Consider the following 19,906-nt stretch of genomic DNA (forward strand, 5'->3'; position numbering starts at 1 on the left):
AGACTTTACAAAGGCTAAGCCAACACCAAGCTGCTTTATCCTCTTTTCCTTTTAGTTCCCTCTAAAATTTTTCTCACTATTTTGACTCCTATGTTAGACACTGTTTACTTAATTTTACAAGCTTCCACTTTATTTCACAAATTCCCTTCAGTCACCAGGGACACTTTACATTCAAATTTTGCTAGATGAGAGTTAAGTTGTAAGGACCTACCACTGAGGGGTCTTATATTTTATCTCCTTTTCTTATACTTCCTATACTGTGGCACAGCAGATATGTATGTGCTAAATTACCATTCAGCTTATTAAAATGTTAAATTACAGTTTCACTACAGGACTAAATTATTTATTCTACTCATTTTGTCTAAAATATCTTGCCTGAATTTTTCAAAAGCTTTTTCTTCCTTTTTTTTTCTTTTTCTCCCAGCAGAGAATGCAGTTTAAATCTCCTACATCCGCTCTTGGTTTTGTCAAACCCAACCCTTTGATAAAGGATGGTAATATAATTTTGTCTGAGCTCCCTAATTGTAAGAGAAGCATCTCTCTCCCTCTAGCTACTGCTAAAATAGCCATAATAAAAGTGGAAAGCAGTACAGCCTACTGGGATGAATCACGACTGAAACTACAGGCCCTTTTTCAGAGTAAAGAGGAACTAATAAGAAGGGCCTAGAGCTCTTTTTGTCAACATAAGTAAAGGAACCATCAAGTAATTCCATAGATACACAAGAAGCACATCATAGCAATAGCTGGCATCTGAGCAGTCAACAGTTCAAAAGTTATTTAACATTGCCAAACTGCTCACAGCCTATATGAATTTCAACTTGTAGCTAATCAAAACAGCAGCAGTAGGTGAACGTATTAGCAGTCTCTGAATTGTCATTAACATACTTGATTGCAAAACTTTATACCTAAGTTTTGCCTCTACTCATATTTGAAGTTTACTGAAAACATAGAAGCAAGGGTAAGCGCACTTTACTGGGGTTTTTTTAAACATTTAAGTATGCAAGCATCTAAGGACATTGAAGTGGGTTGGCTTCAGAGAGATCAACTAAGGCAAATGTAATCAGGATTAGGACTGAGGGGTGCACTGTAGGTTGATCAAGCAGCCTAGCTTTGTATGGACCCAGTCCAATAACACTACTCGATTTTTACTTAATGACTTCAGAAAAAACAAGCAAGCTGCAATTAAAGGATGTCTCCCCAGCAAAATTAAAACCGGATTTGTGTTTTGTACAAGCATTTTAAAGCACACAAAGTAACTATAAGTAAAAGCATGTAAAGTTTTTACATGTGTTTGTGCTGAGAATAACTGTTCTGCTAACACTAAAACTACAATTTCACTCATGTTGCAGTCAGTTCAGAGCATTTTATTTTATTTTGCTTCTCCTCTCTCCTTGTCCACCTCTCCCTTCTCCTTTTCCTTTCTTCCCTTTTCTTCCAAATAACACCACAGCATTTTATTCTTATTGTTCCTTATCAAAAAGGGAAACACTTCACAATAGTTTCTCAACTTTTAAACTAGGTTCATGTGATTCTTGAATAAGCAGATTGGAGCACAGCTAATACAGACTAGCCAGATTCTTCTTCATAAATATGCAAACTCTTCCTCTGTGTAATAAATAAAACCTTTGAGAACATGTGGTTTGTTTCCTAAATTCTAAAATGTAAAAATGACAGGGACTGTAAGAAAAAATTGTACAATGAGAGAAAGGGACTCTAGCAAGTGGAACTAGTGATGTCTACTGAAACCACTAGGTTGTTTCTAGTATCTTACAAGCATATATTTATGTGTATACTTGTGGAAAAAAACAAAGCCAGGAGTATTTAATCCAGGAGTGTTGTACTGTTACTTTAACAGTGGCAATATTACAAAATATTTAAATGTTACATTTTAGAATATGGCTTTCATTATAAACTAGATTTCGGTATTTTCAATCTTTTGGACAAAGATTACATCATCACAAAAGAAGATTTCCCAGATATTGTATTAAACTTCTCAAAGAGTTTTTAAGGCGTAAGAAAAGGTAACATTAAGAAACTTGTAATACACAGTGTAATAGCTTTATCCTTGTTCTTGTCACCAGATATCTTAATGAGCGCCTCAATGTGAACCAGTGTAATTGCTTTTTAAAAACATGCTGAATTTCTATTAACTATTAAAGTAATACCAGACACATAATTATCTCATCAAGAACCTGGCTTTGACATTATGCTCAGATTTCTAAACATAAGACTAACCAGAGGAAAAGAATATACAGAAGAACATGACAGCTCATCTGTAAGGTAACCAGTGGTAGGTTCTGAGCCCAGAGAAGAAAATGATGCTGGGTTTTGGTAGGTAAAGAGCTATCAGAAAACATTTCCTTAGAGAAATGAACAGGAGTTGCACACCCAAATATGGAATCTTGTGACAGCTACAGATACAATAAAAATATTGAAAGAAATGAGTGACCAAAGATCCCAGTAAGATCACCACAGAAGATACTGGGCTACGCAATGGAACTAGAAAGGTGATGTTAACCAGACAGTCACATAGATGCTAAATACAGTTGACCCTCTCATAGTTCTGTACAACAGGTGGGAGGGAGTTTTCTGAGAACAAGGTATACCTTCTTGAACAGAGCACTGCAGCTCTGTTCAAACCCCAAGGCTCACCTGGTTACTATTCTCCAACAGGAGCCATAAGTGGATACTCGGGGAAGAGTAAGAGCAAAGACAACATATATGAGAGTTCCCGCCAATAGTCTCCCAATCTCCAGCTACTTGTCAGCCAAAGGGATCGCCTGAGCCCCTGTAGCCTATCTATCTAAACCGTAGTAATAGCAAAGGATCTCCTTTTGAAGTGCAGCCTGGTCTCCTCTTGTGTACACTTCTTGCATTCACACCACCTCTTGGCAAAGAGTTCCAATATCAGTCTCTAATGCGCAGAACCACCTTCCTCTGTTTGCCTTAAACCAAGATTAATTTGATGCTGAACAGAGAGCGATCCACCTCTCCAGGACTCAGCTTGCAGTCTACTGCTTGTGTGAATATGGGAATGTTAATGGATTTTTATCTTTTTATATTGTGTTAGGTAATTCTTTTAATGCCTGGGGAAGTGCTCAAATAAAACTGAGAAGCCATTTCCAGATTAAGGATCAAAATACCATAAAATAGATCATTAAAAACATGTAAGTTACAGTAAAACCATTTGGGAAAACACTCAGATCACTTCCATGAATCACTTCAAATCACTACCACCATTTTGTAAAATCCTGATTCTGGTGCTGCTTTTGCCATGAGCTTTCAAATCAGTTCACACGGTCTTCCCTCATTAGACCCTTCCACCCCTCTCCACTGTGGAATGGACAGTATATTTGGCCACCACTTACTAACAGCAAATCCTGGGAATACCTGCACATAATTAAAGCTCTTTGTTTTTTCAAGATGATTAAACAGTTCAAGCTATTTTAGTTCTAGAATTGCTTAAAGAGCTACCCAGCATCTTGAAATAACACCTCCTGTTCAAGGACTGAAGTTTGAGCAATGGCCAGTTAGAAAAACAGGTATTAAACTAGCAATCTTGACAGATATATTTGTGAAATACAAAAAAAAAATAAATAAACAAATAAAATTTGCCCAAATAATGGAGTCAAAGGCTTCTTCAGAAAGACAGACAACCTGGGATGTAAGAATTCTTTAAAACCTTGAAATAAACTGAAGCTTGGTACAGGTCTGAACAGTCTTCAGACACGTGATCACATACAGAACAAAGCAGATCTGAAAGTCTGGCCTCCCTGTTTTGCAACCTTTAAACATTTCCTTAAACATTTTTCTTCTTTTACGATAAGCTCTGTAGCAAATCTGATGCTTTCAAAGAACATCATCAGAAATGCATTTAGGGAATATAAAAGGTACTTTGTTTATAAGGAAGTAACTGGAAAATGTCTGACTAGATAGTATCTTTCCTATAGTTCACTGACAGCTTTGTATTTGGCACAATAACAGATTATAGTCCTCTCTACATATAGGACTGTATATGAAGGACAAGTAGTGTAAGTTCATTGCTCTGCAGGAGAACTGAACAGCAGTCTGTGGCCAGGCATATGAAGACTATAAAATGTCAGGCTGCAACTCCTGCAGCAAGCACCGCAAAGGCAAGTGTTTTGTAGGCTACTGGAGAAGACTTAGAAAAAACACAGGGACATTTTAGGGTTTTTTAATTAACTGTTTAAAACGGGTTTTGCCCCTTTGTGTCTGATACCCACAACACTATGCACTCTTCATAAGTAATGGCAGCAGTGAAACATTGATGCACAGACTGAGAACAATATTCAAACACAACAGTCTGTTTCCATCAGAAATAAATTTCAGAAAGATAAGTTAACAAAAAGAAGCACCTCTGGTTAAAATGAAATTACTACAGACAGGACACTGATGGATTATTGACAAAAAACATAGAAAAGAAAAAATATCAGCACTAACATAATGCAACATGCTTAAGAAAATGGCTAGTAGATGTTGCAGATCTAAAAAAAATATGTGTTTGTTTTCTCTGTTCTTTGTGAAATCTAACCAGATCTTTTTGTTTGTTTTTAAATGTGCTTATCTTCTCTGGAAAATGTAGCGGGTATCCATGAGTTGTAAATACCAAACTTAAAACACCTTTAGGAACACACAGACATAAGTTTATCTTCATGTTTATCCTACAGAAAAAAACCCAGTCCTTAGAGCCTTTTCCCCCACATCATGATGGGAAAGAAAACCCCAACACATTATTAAAGAATTGCATAAAAAATTGGAATGTTACAGAATGCTATACAGGCTCCTTGCCTCTTGAAACTTTTGTATTTATATAGGACTTTTTGAAAGCACTTCTTAAAACATCAAAGTTTAAAACAAAAAAGTTAAAATTAAACCAGAATGTCTGTAACCTAGAACTTACCAAGTGTGATATTTTTAACTGCATATTTAAAAATACGCTTCTAAGTAATAAGAGCCATCATGGAGTGATTCATAGCTTCATGCAAAAACATCCCACAACATAAATCTTGTTAACCTTTTGAAAATCCCCAAAAGCAAAACCTTATATTAAAGTATTTATTGTCCTTCTAAAAAGTCCTTTACTGAAAGGAAATAATACACTTGAGTTACTCAGGTTTTATCATGGTCTGGCAGACAAGAAGTGTCAGACAGTGATACATGTCAAACTAAATTATCCTAGGAAAATCATAATAGAAATTCAGGACAAATAATTTCTCAGCTGATGTTACACAATAAACTATCTTCCATCTCAATTAATGGCAAGTTTACAGGGTAATGAGCAACATAGTGAAAAGACTCATGAAGAAAAGGTGGTACCTTTCCTATCCTACTACTTTTATCAGTTCTTGGAAACTACATGCAACACCCTTAGAGACGCTGCTTTTCCAATGAGCTACCTGTTACAAGAAACGCTGCATATTAAATCCTACTTACTGAAAATATGCATTTATGACATTTACATTCCCTAATGTAAGCACTTAATTTTATTATAATTCCTATCTTGATCTAACTTTATAGTCATTACCAGATAGAACAGTGTGAATATTTGAGAGCAGAAGCACAATGTCTGAGTCAATTATGAAACTCCAAACAAAAACAGAGTAAAATCCCGGCCTTACTGAACTCAGTTGCTGCAGACTTCACTGACACTGCTATCGCATTCTTTAAAGCCAATCTTCATCAGCCATGCAGATGAAATTAATAAGATTTTACTGCATTCTACAAACACTATTTTCTGGTTTTTAGAACCCATTCTTGAATTCCTTCTTCGGTTCTCACTCCAGTAAATTAAGTAAGACAAAGAACTGTCTCAGGGCTTGTCCTGCATTTTGAGAGAAAATGTATAGAAGGAAGCCTTCAGTGATAGATTATTGCCAGTGAATAACTATTATTGCCAGTGAATATTGAATATTGATGCTAAAACCAGAAGCTTCACTACAGTATTTAAGCAGCAAGGATTTTTTAAATGAACTATGTTACATACTTATTTATTTGAAAGTAGTATCTTCTCAATGACAAAATAGTAGTTTCCAACTTTGAAATTTTTCTATTCTATTGTGCAAATGTATGGCAGAAAGACCTATAGCTATTGCTAAGATAGCACTAATTTTTAAAATGTTTATAACTTTTTTCCAGGTATTATTCTGTGGTCAGTAATTGCTGGTACCAATTGTAAATCTGTTGCTGAACCATGGAGGGAGCATCCAATCTGTCATTTTCCACTTATTTCTATTTAAAAAAAACAAACAAACATATTTTACTTACATTCCCTAAACATATTTTTGATGTTTTTACTTAAAAGCATCAGATCTGCTCCACCTTTTATCAGAAAACTAACTTCTAAAAAAATCAGGTTTCAAAACTTTCAGATTTGCTTTGTTACATTTACGTACGCAATCACTCATCAGAAAACTATTTTTTTAGGGATGTGCCCAGCTTCAGTTTATGAGAACAGAATGTGTCTGTCTCAGACTTGGTACTCAACTGCAAGAGGTATTATGTTCAGCTCTCCCTCTCCAAAGGCATCCCTTTATCTCAATGTTTGGTCATCATCTGAGTTATGTGTACATAAAACTGGTTAGGCAAGTTCTGACACTTACAACTAGCAGTTGCAAAAATATACTGACAAACAGAGTGTTTACAAAACCTGCAGGTCCAGCTTTTTATTTGTCAGCTTCTAATGTCAAGAAGTATCCAATATTAGGTGTTCATTAACTCTATCTGTATTGCTGGGTGAACTGTATTTTGACTGCATTTGAAGAAAGAGTAGTTTGCACTTAACATTTGCTTTTATCTTTTTGCATGCAAAAATTGTACCTGATGCATTCATTTTGCTTTTTATTTTTAATTTTCACTTTTAAGTAATGGCTTCTACACTTCTGACATCCTTCCATGTTAGCCATAACTTTGAAGTAACCCAAAATAGTTTTGGAAAACTTGAACTCACTCTATTAAAAGCAATAAGCACAAACAATTACAGAATGTGTGCAACAGAATAATCACACCAGTATGTGGTTTTAAAGCTGAGATGACAAAATATTTAAAACATTTTTCCTATGGCAACTGCAAAATGTAGTAAAGCCCAGCTTTACTACCAAAGGCCAAATTCTACAATCTCCTGTCAGAAAAACTTCTCTAGACCGCACCAAAAACTGGAGGCTTTTGGGCAGTGCCTACGAGAGGAAAATTTTTACTGCAGTAAAAATGTAACATATGGGCAGAGAAATTATCTATCAAAAAGTCAGAATAATACAGTCTATTATTTTAGGCAACTGGTTTGGTTCTGGATTAGATTCTGCTTTCATATTCCAGTGACTCAGTAACAGAATCTAAGCTTTCATTTTCATTCACTAGGAAAGGACTCCTGTCTGGCTCTGGATGGTGGTTTTTATAGAGTTTGAAAGACTTTTATTTCATCCATGCTTCTTTTCACATTCACACTCATGTAGGGAATTTCAACCCGATAATGAGAAACAGAAAACATAAACTGTTCATAATGAAAAGTGCTGGATATCTACAGCTGTACCAACAGTCACCCTCTGCAATGAACCTTTTGTTTTTTAGCCTGGTGATTATTTTCTTTGCACGTATTTGTTCTGCCCACTTTTTTTCTTTTTTTTTTTTTTTTTTAAATAAAACAGAAGGAAGAAAATGTAGCCCTTCCAATTAGCCTTTTTGTTTCACTGAGCTTAGCTGCCCTGCCAGGGGGAAGCCCAGGCAGACAGGTCTGGTTAGATCACTAGTGGGAATTCTCCATAAAAGCCCCCTCCATAGGAAGCTACACCCCAAACAGATAAGGTCAGGATAAAGTGGGTATACTGCATTTCCTCCCACATCATTTGCCATCACATAGCACAAGCTACTAATTGCTCCCTCGAGCCCTGTAGCTAAAGGTCAAAAAACACAGTTTAATATGAGACAGAAGAGAGCATAACAGAGAGCTGGAGAGCCTGAGTTACATGTCAGTGCTTTAAATTTACTCCCAAAGAGGTATTTCCTAAATGGAATTATCATGCCTAGAATGCCTGCAGAAGAATGCAAGAACACTCTAGTGGGCCCTGCCAATGTAGCCTAAGGATACTAACACCTTCCTGACCCTCATGTGGCAGTGATGCTAATACAGAGCCTGACACACCAACTGAGGGTCAGGTATTCCACTTCATTCCACGAAAAGCCTCGATGCCCTTTGCCTCCACCTTATATTCATCTGTGCCTAACCTCTGCTTCAATGGACAACAAAGAAACCATAAAACCAGAAGTCAAATGACATACTTTGCATATTATAAAATAATACATTTTACTATGAAAGAATTTAAATAATGCTGTTTCTCCCCATGAACTTGACTCTCTACCTCATATCTAGGACTCCGAACTTAAAAGACCAGCTTTGTTGGTGAATGCAGCTGTTACCCCTTGCTGACCAATACAAAAGGCTGGGAGCTTTCTAGGGGAAAGGAAAGGATATTTGATCTGCCCAATAAGCAAAACCAAACTGTCCCTTGAGCATAACACCAGGAATTTAGTCTTGTTTGTTATGACTTTCCCTATGTAGCACATGCTGCATTTTACAAACAGGCTTTTAAAAGAAAGGTCCCATTTATGTCATCTGGCTCTTGAAATATGCATTTGCAAACAGTATCAGCAGAACATTTTCTTCTCTTCTGCAATTTGAGGGATACTAAAAGAACTTTGGGAAGTCTGAAGTTCTCTGTCTTTCTATACGATCTCCATGTAGTAAGTACATCTTTTTAGACACCCTGTCCTGTGATTGGAATATATGGGGGTTTTGACACAGTTAATTCATGTATAGCCTTCAAACGATTTTGCAACTGGCAGAGATAAAAAGGGTTAAGTGGACTTAAAATGGTTAATGGTAATTTCAACTCTGGATCTTGTCAATTATTATCTGAAGAGTACTCAGTAATCTATGTGAAATGAATTTGACTGTCTCACTTTGAACCTCAGTGAATGAGTCCATGTTACAAAGTAACTTGGGCTAACGTACTCAGCAGAAACTGTCACTCCACTGTCTTCTGTTTCAGCAGAAATGTTGAAGTTGAAATGTGCCTTTAGAACAAAACACAACTTTATTTCTGAAGGAAAACCACAGAGAATGAGAGTTTCAGCTGAAAAATGTTGGGGAAGAGTACTATGTGACCCACATCTCTATGCCCTGGGTAGACAAAAGATTTCAATTCCCAGTGCCAGTGCATTCAGAACTTGTTAAAGCAGTATTTTGCAGTAAACATTTAATATAATCACTCCAGCAAAGCAAGAAATATTGCACAGATGCTCTTATTAAATATGATTACCTGACATGCTGCTGGGAGTTATGGATATGTAATCATTCTCGTTCTTCTTCCATCACCAATGTCACCTGCCAAAAAAAGGAAAAAAGCCCCATGTAATACGTTCATAAACGCAAACTGCAGAATACCATTAACATTTAAACAGGATGGAACATTTTGGATCTTGAATACCACGGTCGATGTTTGATGGCTTAACACATTAAATTCAATTCACCTTGCTAAACTGCATGAGGCAATGAATGCAAGTCAGGTCCAAAACCTGGTGAACTGGAGGAGCTGTGGGTAACAGGGATTTGGAAGCAAGGTCAAAAAGCATGTGGCTGCTGATGTGGAATAAAAAATACTTCTGCCCACTTCATGGAACACTTTTTCTTAAGTATTTCTCAGAAGTTCCTTTGGGTCTAACATGTAACTTGGGGAACTAATTGGTTTTTACTTTACAGTAGATTTAGATTAGATAACAGGAAGAAATTCTTTACTGTGAGAGTGGTGAGGCACTGGAACAAGTTGCCCAAGGAAGTTGTGGATGCTCCATCCCTGGCAGTGTTCAAGGCCAGGTCGGACGGGGCTTGGAGCAACCTGCTCTAGTGGAAGGTGCCCCTGCCCATGGCAGGGGGTTGGAACTGGGTGACCTCTAAGGTCCCTTCCAACCCAAACCAGCCTATGATTCTGTGATCTAATGATATATGCCCATTACTCTCAGGTTCAGTGAGAATAAAGGATTCAAAAGAATTAGAAGTTCTCTGTCTACAGTTACACCAATTCTTCAGCCATTAGAAACTCAGAAGTCTATCAACTGTTACAAAGTTTTGAGGTGTAAATAGTGATTTTACTCATTTAGTAGAAAACTAGTTAGTTAACTTTTGAACAATGGAATCTTCTGTTTTATTAAGGAGATAAGTGTAGGATAAGTGAGGAACTGGATTGGGCATTCTAACATCACGGTTTTAATATTTAGTTTGCCTCCCCCGTTCATATGCCCATAAATACACACTGACATATAACTATACTCCTTTTCTGTTTGGTAGCAAAGACTAAAACTCTGCAAGATAATTTTGTGTTTGGAGAGAAAGTCACTGATACTAGTTACTGCATCATGCTTTAGCAGCATCTATATTTATACCAACCATAATGTTTTTCAAACAGAGGTATCTATCACAGGCATTGTGCCCTTGTTCAGCCATCCCAGCTCAAAACACAATGCCAAGGTGGATGATCCTAGCTCGCTCCCTAGTTTAAGCTCCAACAACACAATCCAACCAGAGGCAATCCTAAAGGCAGCACTCCAGGACAGGGACAAGATCTCATTAGATTTTTTAAATAAGAAATCCCAGGCCTAGAACTGACCCCACTAATGCCAGTGGAAAACCAGCCTGGGATCAGAGTCTTGATCATCAGCAAACACGTATCTTCTAATGTTAGTTACAAGTGACATTTTATAGGGGAAGTAGAACCCCTCTTAGATTACCCTGATGGACATTTTATGTTAAGAAGCTGTGCTTTGGTCTTTACTTTGTTAACAAATTTTTGGTTTCTATTTTTCTCCAACCATGCAGCACCATAGCCCTGTCTGTGTTTCCTCTCAGCCACTCTCTCACAGGGAGCGTTTCTCTTTCCTTGTCATTGAAATAAATATCCTTTATCACCAGCAGGCTGAGAGAACATCCAGCACATCTGCTCTGCTTGAGCACAGACTGCACCACCAGGATGAGAAAGCAGGTGAACTGCAGCAACCGCGTGTTCCGTGTAATTAATGTATCTGGGACGCAGCCTCGCAGTTTCACCTAACCTCATCAACCCCACCAGCGCTACACGGGCGAAGGCTGAAAGCCCTCCCGGGCGCTCGGGCACCTCGGGCGTTGCAGTTACCCATCAAACGCTCAACACCGCAGCGCGGAACCCCCCGGCCTCTCGCCCCGGGCGCCCCTTCGCGTCCCGCTACCGCAGACAGGGTGGACACCCAGCGCCCAGGAGAGCGCGGCTGCCCGCCCGTGAGGCTCAGCGCAGCGCGGAGCCGCGGCCAGCCCGCTCTAACACAGCGGCGGGCGTGCGGGCGGGCGCGGGGGTCCCCGCTGCACCCTGTCCGATCACGAACACCCCCCGGGCCAGCCCCGAGTCCCTCCCGTCGCGGCCGCGCAGTGCGGTGCGGCGCGGTGCTGCGGTGCCCCCTGGCGGCCGCGCGGGAGCAGCGCGGAGGGCAGCGGTGGCGAGGCAGTGACCGCACCGCTGGACACCGCTGGCCGCACCGCTGCACACCACTGCATGCCGCTACACAGTGCCGTAAGCTGCTGCACAGCCCTGCACAACCCTACACGCCGCTGGACTCCACTGCACAGCCCTGCACACCGCTGCACACCACCATACACTGCTGCACACCGCTACACACCACTGCATACCACTGTACACTGCTGCCCACCCCTGTGCAATGCGGGGCACTGCCACACACTGCTGCACACCACTGTATGCTGCTTCACGCACTGCTGCACACTACTGCACACCGCTGCACACTGATGTACGCCACTGTGTAGCCTTGCACACCACCGTATACTACTGCACACACCCCTGCACGCCACTGTACACTGCTGTATACTGCTGCACAACCCTGCACACCACTGTATACTGCTGCACACATCTCTGCACACACCGCTGCACAACCGTGTACAGCGCTGCATATCGTTGCACACCCCTGCACGCCGAACCTGCATCTGCACTGCAGCGCTGCGGGGGGGGTCCTTCCATGCAAATCTCAACCTTCCGAATTTCTATTATCTGTAATGCATTCCCTGTCTTTTTCTTTTTTTAAAAATCACTTTATGCCTCATTACATTAACCAGGCATATCTGGTAAATCTTTAAACTAAATTAATTGCTACTCCAAGGTTCAGAATTGCTTAATGATTCAAAAAAACCCCAAACAAATCACAACACACACCCTCCCCCAAAGAAAAGAAGAAAAAAAAACCAAGAAAAAGGAAAAAACCTCCACCCCATCATGTTCACTGTATTTGCAAAGTAAAACCAACTGAAAGTTTTACAGCAGGAACTGGTAAAATACCCTCCAGCATAGTGTTACAATGTATTTTTATTTCCTTGTCTTTTCTTCCAGGCAAACCACCCGAGACTCTGCCTGTGCTGTTCTCACAAAAGACAATATTCTCCTTAAACTCTTAAGTGAAAAGCAAATACTCCACTTGATATTTGCCATGTACGAACAATGCAAGCAGAGGCGACAACACAATATCTTTCTTTCGCTACTACCATCTTGTGGAACCTCATAACCCTTCACAGTCTGTCAATCATGATTAAAGAGGATACAAATTTAGATCAGGCCTCCAATTAAAATCAGACTATGATCCATCCCACCGTGTCATGGGACCCCATGAACCTCAACAATAAGCCATTTCCCAGAATTTAATTGTGGTTTGGTGACTCAGTGACACACAAGTGCTCTTGAAGTAAACAACTGAGTGTTTTAAATAAAAAAACCTGCCCCTCCTGTAAATAATCAGTTACTAATCCCCAAATTATTGTTTTTGCACCAATCTATTAAAAAGAAGAAAAAAAGGAGAAATACAAAGTTCTTCAATGAATCTGTATAAACTGAAAAATTCTAGCTATGCTGGGAGTTTTGCCATTTTCCCTGATGAGTTCAGGACTTGGCATGAAGGCAGCTGTCACTTGTGTAAAAAAACTAATTATGAAATGACTGTAGAAAAGATGGTCTTTTGTCTAAAGCATCACACTAATGTATCTGGGGCTTTGGCACAGTCTTCCTGTGCCCCACAGTTTAAAATGGAGAGTGTGCATCAGTATCTCGCCCATCCAGCACCTTCACCAGCTCGATTTAGCAAGTGCCAAAAGGTACATATTGATGGTGATTTTAATAATCTTTCCAAATGTATCAGAAATGTTTTCAAAATGATGCTTTAATCCTGCACTTTACATGCCAGAAGTAGTTTCCTATTTTTCCTGCTAAGGAATGTGGTACATTAGCGGAAACATTGTGGAGGTATAAAAATATTTATCCATTCTGGCACCCAAAACCTTGACTGTGTTCTGAAGGCCCAGCATGGTTGCTACTTTATATGAGCGAGAAGAACAAGTGGTGTCTACACTTAATACAGCAAGTTACACTTAAAGACATAGATGTGGAAGATGTCGGAGGAAATCAGGTTCTTTTTCATAGTCTAAAACTCTCTCTACAACTTTTCTGTAGTCTACAACTAAAAAGTACACAGAGGGGCACAAATGGGAATGATTGGATGAGTCACAGGCGAGGCTCCACCACATCAGGCTGAATGTGTCTGGGAGTTAATGTCTGGGAGTCTTCACAGACATTGCAGAGCAAGTTTCTTTCTTGCCAAAAAAGATGCAGTTTTTATGGTTAAACTTTGCTGACATCACAGGGAGCAGGCTTCACTGGATTAGCTTTTGTCTGTGGAGCGCTCATTTGCCCACCCAAAGTCTCACGGCCCTGAACCACAAGCCTTGAGCATGCAGCACTAACTTTAGAAGTTGGTATCTAACACCTCACATGATCTCCCTGCCAGAGAGCTGAGGTGGCAGAGCCAGCAGTGTTCCTTCTCCATCACTGGAGTTCAACCCTACTTACTGTTCTGTTTTGTTTTAAAAAGGCATTCATACTGGATACCTCAAACAAAAGTAGGAAAATGCTTATTCCATTCTGAAACTGATCTGACTTCAGATCTACAGTCCTGCACCAGGAAACGAATATTATTATTTTGCCCCAAATGAAAACAGACATTTTTTGGATCTTCATCTCCTCTGGCCTGAAAAGGTGGTATTTGGAATTCTCATGCTTTAGTCTCCAATATAGAACCACTGTCAAGCCATACTGGCAATTACTGCACTTACTTTCTTTTCCCATAATGAAAGACAATTAACCAATTAACATTAATCAATGTGGTTAAGCATTCTCCCACTCTCATCCAGTGCCGCCTCCTTCACACAAATGCATCGGATTAACCAACAGTTATATAAAAGGGTTGCACTGCTCAGGGGAGAAGGGTGTTTTTTGCCTTACTCTTGTGTCCTGTTATAGAGTAAATTTTCTTCCCAGTAGCTGGTGCAGTGCTGTGTTTTGGACTTAGTGTGAGAATAATGTTGATAACACACCGATGTTTTAGTTGTTGCTTAGTGCTTACTCTAAATCAAGGACTTTTCAGTTTCCCATGTTCCTCCAGTGAGGAGATGCCCAAGAAGCAGCCAGGGCACATAGCCAGGACAGCTGAGCCAAAGTAGCCAAAGGGGTATTCCATACCATAGAACATCATGCTTGGTATATAAACTGAGGGGAGTTGGCTGGGAGCCACCAGTTGCTGCTTGGGAACCGGCTGGGCATCGGTCAGTGGATGGTGAGCAATTGTACCGGCATCACTTTGTTTCCTGAATTTTATGCCTCTTCCTATCTCTTATTATTATTTCTATTATTATATTTCACTTTATTGCAATTATTAAACTGTTCTTATCTCAACCCGTGGGCTTTACCTTCTTCTGGATTCTCCTCCCCATCCCATCCAGGGGGGTAGGAATGAGCAAGCAGCTGCATGGTACTTAGTTGCTGGCTGTGCTTAAACCACGACACTGTTGCTTCAGGTTTAGGCAGCAGCTGTCAGGCTCCTCTAGGCCAGGGGCACGGTAAATCCCCATCTCTCTCTGTATCATGAACCGCACGTTTCCTAGCAAGCCCTAGGTTTCCTTTCCCACTCCGCAAATGGCTGCCCCAGGCGGCACTGGGGACAAGCACTGCTGCTTCCCCTCTTTTCTCAGGGCACCAACAGATGAGAAAAGGGATTTTGCACCTTTCAGAAGCACTTTCAAGCTACCTGGCTCCTCGCCCTTCACTGGTCTCCCTCTGGACATCCCCTTTTAAAAGGCAACAGGAGGGCCATGGGGCGACCTGGCTCATCCACACAAGTAACCCTACCTGCAACACCTGATGTCGCTGGCTTATCCCTGCATCCTTATACAACACTCTTACACAACACTTGCCGTTGCTGGGAGCTAGGCTGTCTCTTGTGCTGAGAGGAGGGGAGAGCTGCTGGGGATGGAGCTTGCCCAGGTCCCAGGATGCAGCAGGGAGCAGGCAAGGGTCCAGAGCAGGATAATAGAGCACATAGGTCTTGTAACAGGGTGAAGGGGAAAGCTCCAGCACAGTCAGACCAAGCACCCCAGGATGCCACCAGCCCCTAATGCTCTGCCCTGGCACAAGTTATGGCCCTTTTGTTTGTCTCAGGGGCTGTCTTGGCTTGGGGGTGATGAATTACAGGGTGTGTCATCTGAACATTTTGTTCTGCAAACTCACTCCATGAAATTTGTTCTCACTTTTAACTTCATCTTTAGTGAAAAATATGAAGTAGAAACTCCACATGGGGAAAAATGACAAGGTAGCCTATAGGCTGTATTGATGCCCAACTGAAATGTTAAATTTGTTTCTATATTTAACATTTCAATATATTTAACAGCAAAATAAAATCAGTATTCTAGAGCAGGGTTATACAGAAGATTCTGTACTAATACATATTCAGTGAAAAATGTACTAGGCTATAGCTTATAGTACATGGTACCTATACAATGAGCAAGCAGTATTTTCTCCCTTGTAAAACATACTGATCAACTGCATTATATGAGAAACAAAAATCTATCTAGTTTTCTAGATATATTTAAAAAAAAGCCTCCATCAGAACTGGCTTGTAGGCACAAGCTCAGAAATGGACTCTGACTCATGCTTTTTATTGCTAGTCTTGTTCAACTCATGAGAACAAAAAACCCCATGCAATAAAGCATAAAATCAAAAACACAGTACACTATCTGTATAAATACTTGCAGTCTGTCCTGAAACAATCAAAAAGGCAAGGAGCTACTGAGCTTTCTAATACAAATGTCCAGTAGTTCTCTGTAATTTTAAACTTTCCTCCTCACACAGAGTTAATATGTGCTCTTCTGAATAGGATACTGGGTTTACCTGTTAGGCTCACAATTTCCTATTTTAACTTGCTTCTTAAAGCTCTAAAAACTGCTGAGTGCTAACAAGTCAAGATTATGGATGCTCTGAATCAATCAGATCATAATATGGTATGTGCTCAGCTCTGTGCAGGTATTAGCAGCTTTTTTTTTTTACAGCATGAAAGCCAGAAAATTATTATATGCAGACCAAAAGCCAGATAAATTATAATGGCAACCTCACTGCTTTACAGGTTTTTGAAAGCTCTTGTATTTCAGCAAGCAGACTGCAGGATGAACAATGTTGATTTAGACAAAGCCATTCCTCCTACAGTCCCACACTGGTGGGACTGGCATGTTGTTTGCAGGGCAGGCTGAATGATAAAGCTGTTGTTTTGAATGTATCTACAAAAAAATAGACACAGCACCACAAAGTGAAGTAATGCAACATAAAAGCAAGATGGAAGTTGTTTTTATGATTTCACCAGAACTTAATGTCTTACTGCATTGGGGTAAATGTATCTTTTTATAAGCTAATGGAAAATACAGTAATCAATTTTGTCGTAGCCAAAAATAAGAGTTTTAGTATTTCTGTCTGTTTCCCAGTACCCTGAACACACTAGAAAGGCAGTCTGAAAGGTATTATCGAGAGTACTGTAACATTACCTTTATGCCACCTGGCATCAAGCAGAAAACAGTATGTAATGCTTCCCTCGCCCTGTACTTACAGAAATGAGTAACATTATCTCACAGAGTATCTCAAATCACTTACTATCATGGTGTGGAGCCGCTGACTGGCTCTAAGACATAAAGGCACTATGAAATCTGCTTATATTCAGCTTAAAACTTGGTCAGCACAGTGGGCTGTGGCCTTTGCTTTACTCCATCCCCTTGCAGAAATGTCAACTCCCTAGCACTTCACTTTGGCCTACTACATATGTACACAGGAGGGCATGAGAGGAGCACGGAAGTGGAAGCAGCCCTATTTAGCCACTATTTAGATAACCAGCAGTTTACTCCCTTTCTTAACATGGAGCATTACAATGCAAGCTAGGCAGATTTGGCAAAGTAGCTGATCTGTAACTGTGCATTAAATGATGTTTAAATCGTTAGATTTAGGCCTTAATTCAGAAAGACCTCTACCTTCTTGCATAAATATCCAACTGAGCCAGGATCCTGGATGACCAACGATGATAGAAAAGCAAAAGGGACAATATAAAAGACCTTGTATTTGAGTGATTATTCCTGTGTTTTTTGAACAGCCTTTGAGACACTTCTTGGCTTATGTGTTTGTTCTCCAGCATATGGGAGTTTCAGTCAGACAACAGCTTTGACATACAACTTTTCTTGTTTGTCTGTTTTGTCCTGTCAACTCAGGAAACATCAGCTCTCCCTGAAATTTCATCAAGGGACAGTTTATCTTCAATGCTAATTTCTCTTATTACTCACTGTGAAGCGTGTAATAGATGAAGGCTGTCTTGAATTACCCAGTAAATCTCTACAACTGACTAACACCAGCTAATCCCAAAGATACTAAATTTCAAAGACTTTCAATGAAAAGTGGTGATTTTCCATCCTCATGATGAAATGGATTAAGACAAATAATGTTTTCTAAATGCCAGAAGGGGAGGTACCTGGATGAATCTTGTTAATATGAATGCATTTTGTCAGACCATCTTACATATGCCATGCCTAAAAAAATCAGTGAAGCAGAAATGACTATGTCTAAACTACAAATGTCACTCTGAATAGGGATAAGTATTACCCTAAAGATTGGCACTGGCATTTGCCTGAGCTATTTTCAGGGATTCAGATATGAACAGCAGAATTAATGCAGCCTTAGGCTTTCGGCTTTTCTTAACCAGAGCTTCACAGTCACCACTTAGTTTAAAAAATAAATTCTAAATACTGAAGAAACCTTTATCTATATCACGAGGACTTGAGTTATACTGTGCAAATATACAGAACCTTGCAGAAACCCTTGGAAAAGAAAACAAGATACGCTATTACAGCTATGGGTTTAGCCTCATGCATTCTGCATGTTATGTGACTTGATGAGTTTCCAAACCTGAATCTATTTGTCTTAAAAGCTGATAGCTGACTTGCAAAACCACTGAAATCTGAAATGTTCAACACAGATTCCAGACCTGGAATGTATGACTTAAATTCAATTATAATTGGGGAAAAACTTCGAAGCAGCTTATTTTCAACAAAATTAAGGTAACGGACCAGAACAAAAACTTAGTTGTTTTCTGAAATCTATATCCCTAGCCAGCAAAACCTATGGTAGGTGGACAAAGACTACTGAAAAATCTGTGCAGGTCCTTTCTACAAGTCACACTGGTGGTCCTGGAACCTTTGCCTGCCAGTGCAGTAGCAGGTCAAGGGAAATGGGCATCAGACAGACAGTGACAGTGCAATATGCACCAAAAGGGGACAGAGCACTTCTGGATGTGTAGGTTCAGGTCTAATGCCAAGCAGTAATGCAGATAATATCCCTATCCCTGCAGGCATGATGAAGGCATACCAGATATACAACAAAAATGCAAATAGTAGAAAAGGAGGGACAGACAAAGTTAAACAATTAAGGGCTGGACTGACATATATCAGTTGAGAGTTAACTACGGCTTGGCAAAGTGACATGAAAGTGAGCACTCAATAACCTCAAAAGAGAGCAAGGGATGATGGAAGAATGTGATCGTTATGGGAAATTTTGTTAAATTATGCTAACAGTTACTGGTCGACATACAATTAGGTTAGATGGCAGCTAAATTTAAAAAGGAGAATTCCTGCCTGGTTTTAATTGATATTTTGAAATGGAGAAGCCCGTATTGCTATTTCTGAGGTTTACCAAAAAGCTTATTTTTCAGAAGAAAAAATTCAATGACTTCAGTAACAATTACGCTCAAGTTGGAGAAAACTTCTGCAAACATCACCTCTGAATTTTCAAAATACAAAACACATGTTTTATAGATACATAAATATATTTATAGTTATTATAAATAAATAAAGAGTTTCAAGTTACCTGGCAATAAGCTGGTGGTCATAAAATATGACTGTATTAAAACTATCTAAATACCCATTTGCTTATGGTTTTGGGCAGAGAGGAGTTACGGAGAGAAAGAATAATACTTGTGAAAATTAAGTAGAAGCTCTTATTTTGACAGAAAATTACTTGCATGGTCTGTAATGGCTCTGCCTATATGACCAGCACTGCATGAAGTTAACGGTATTCCAGCTGAGGATTTTCACGCTCAGAGGTTTCCCTGTTCAAAGTTCTATTTCTTTTTATCCTCATTTTCTTTTTTTGAGAACAAATACATTATGGAATATTGCCAAGTAAATTCTTCAATGATTTACTCTTTAAGGCAGGCAGAGTTTCCCAAGAGGTGTGCTCTAATCTCTATTGCTCCTTACACCCTTTCTCCTGACCTCAATGGGGCCCCAGTGTGGAGGGTGAAGAGGACAACTACTTTTTCTCGAAAGAGGTATATACCGTAATGTGAAGTACAAACACTATAGATGCAAACCTACTTTTGGGTGCAGACTGGAAACAAATCACATAGCCTCAGTATTAACAATGGCCTTTCAGTTTGTCCGATAAAGCAGTGATTT

At 39.7% G+C, this 19,906-nt stretch overlaps 1 protein-coding gene across 3 annotated transcripts in view; it reads right to left on the reverse strand.

The window, feature by feature from the left end:
- Positions 1 to 19,906, reverse strand: part of THRB (thyroid hormone receptor beta) — a 128,392-nt gene that overhangs the window by 39,939 nt on the left and 68,547 nt on the right. For all 3 annotated transcript variants that reach the window (XM_030503221.1, XM_030503231.1, XM_030503241.1), the window contains one exon: positions 9,333 to 9,397. In XM_030503221.1, coding sequence (XP_030359081.1) covers positions 9,333 to 9,339 — 7 coding nt within the window. In that variant the 5' untranslated portion in view covers positions 9,340 to 9,397. The remainder of the gene's footprint in view (positions 1 to 9,332; positions 9,398 to 19,906) is intronic.

Source organism: Strigops habroptila, chromosome 1 (genome assembly GCF_004027225.2).
Source record: "Strigops habroptila isolate Jane chromosome 1, bStrHab1.2.pri, whole genome shotgun sequence".
In the NCBI taxonomy this organism is placed as follows: Eukaryota; Metazoa; Chordata; class Aves; order Psittaciformes; family Psittacidae; genus Strigops; species Strigops habroptila.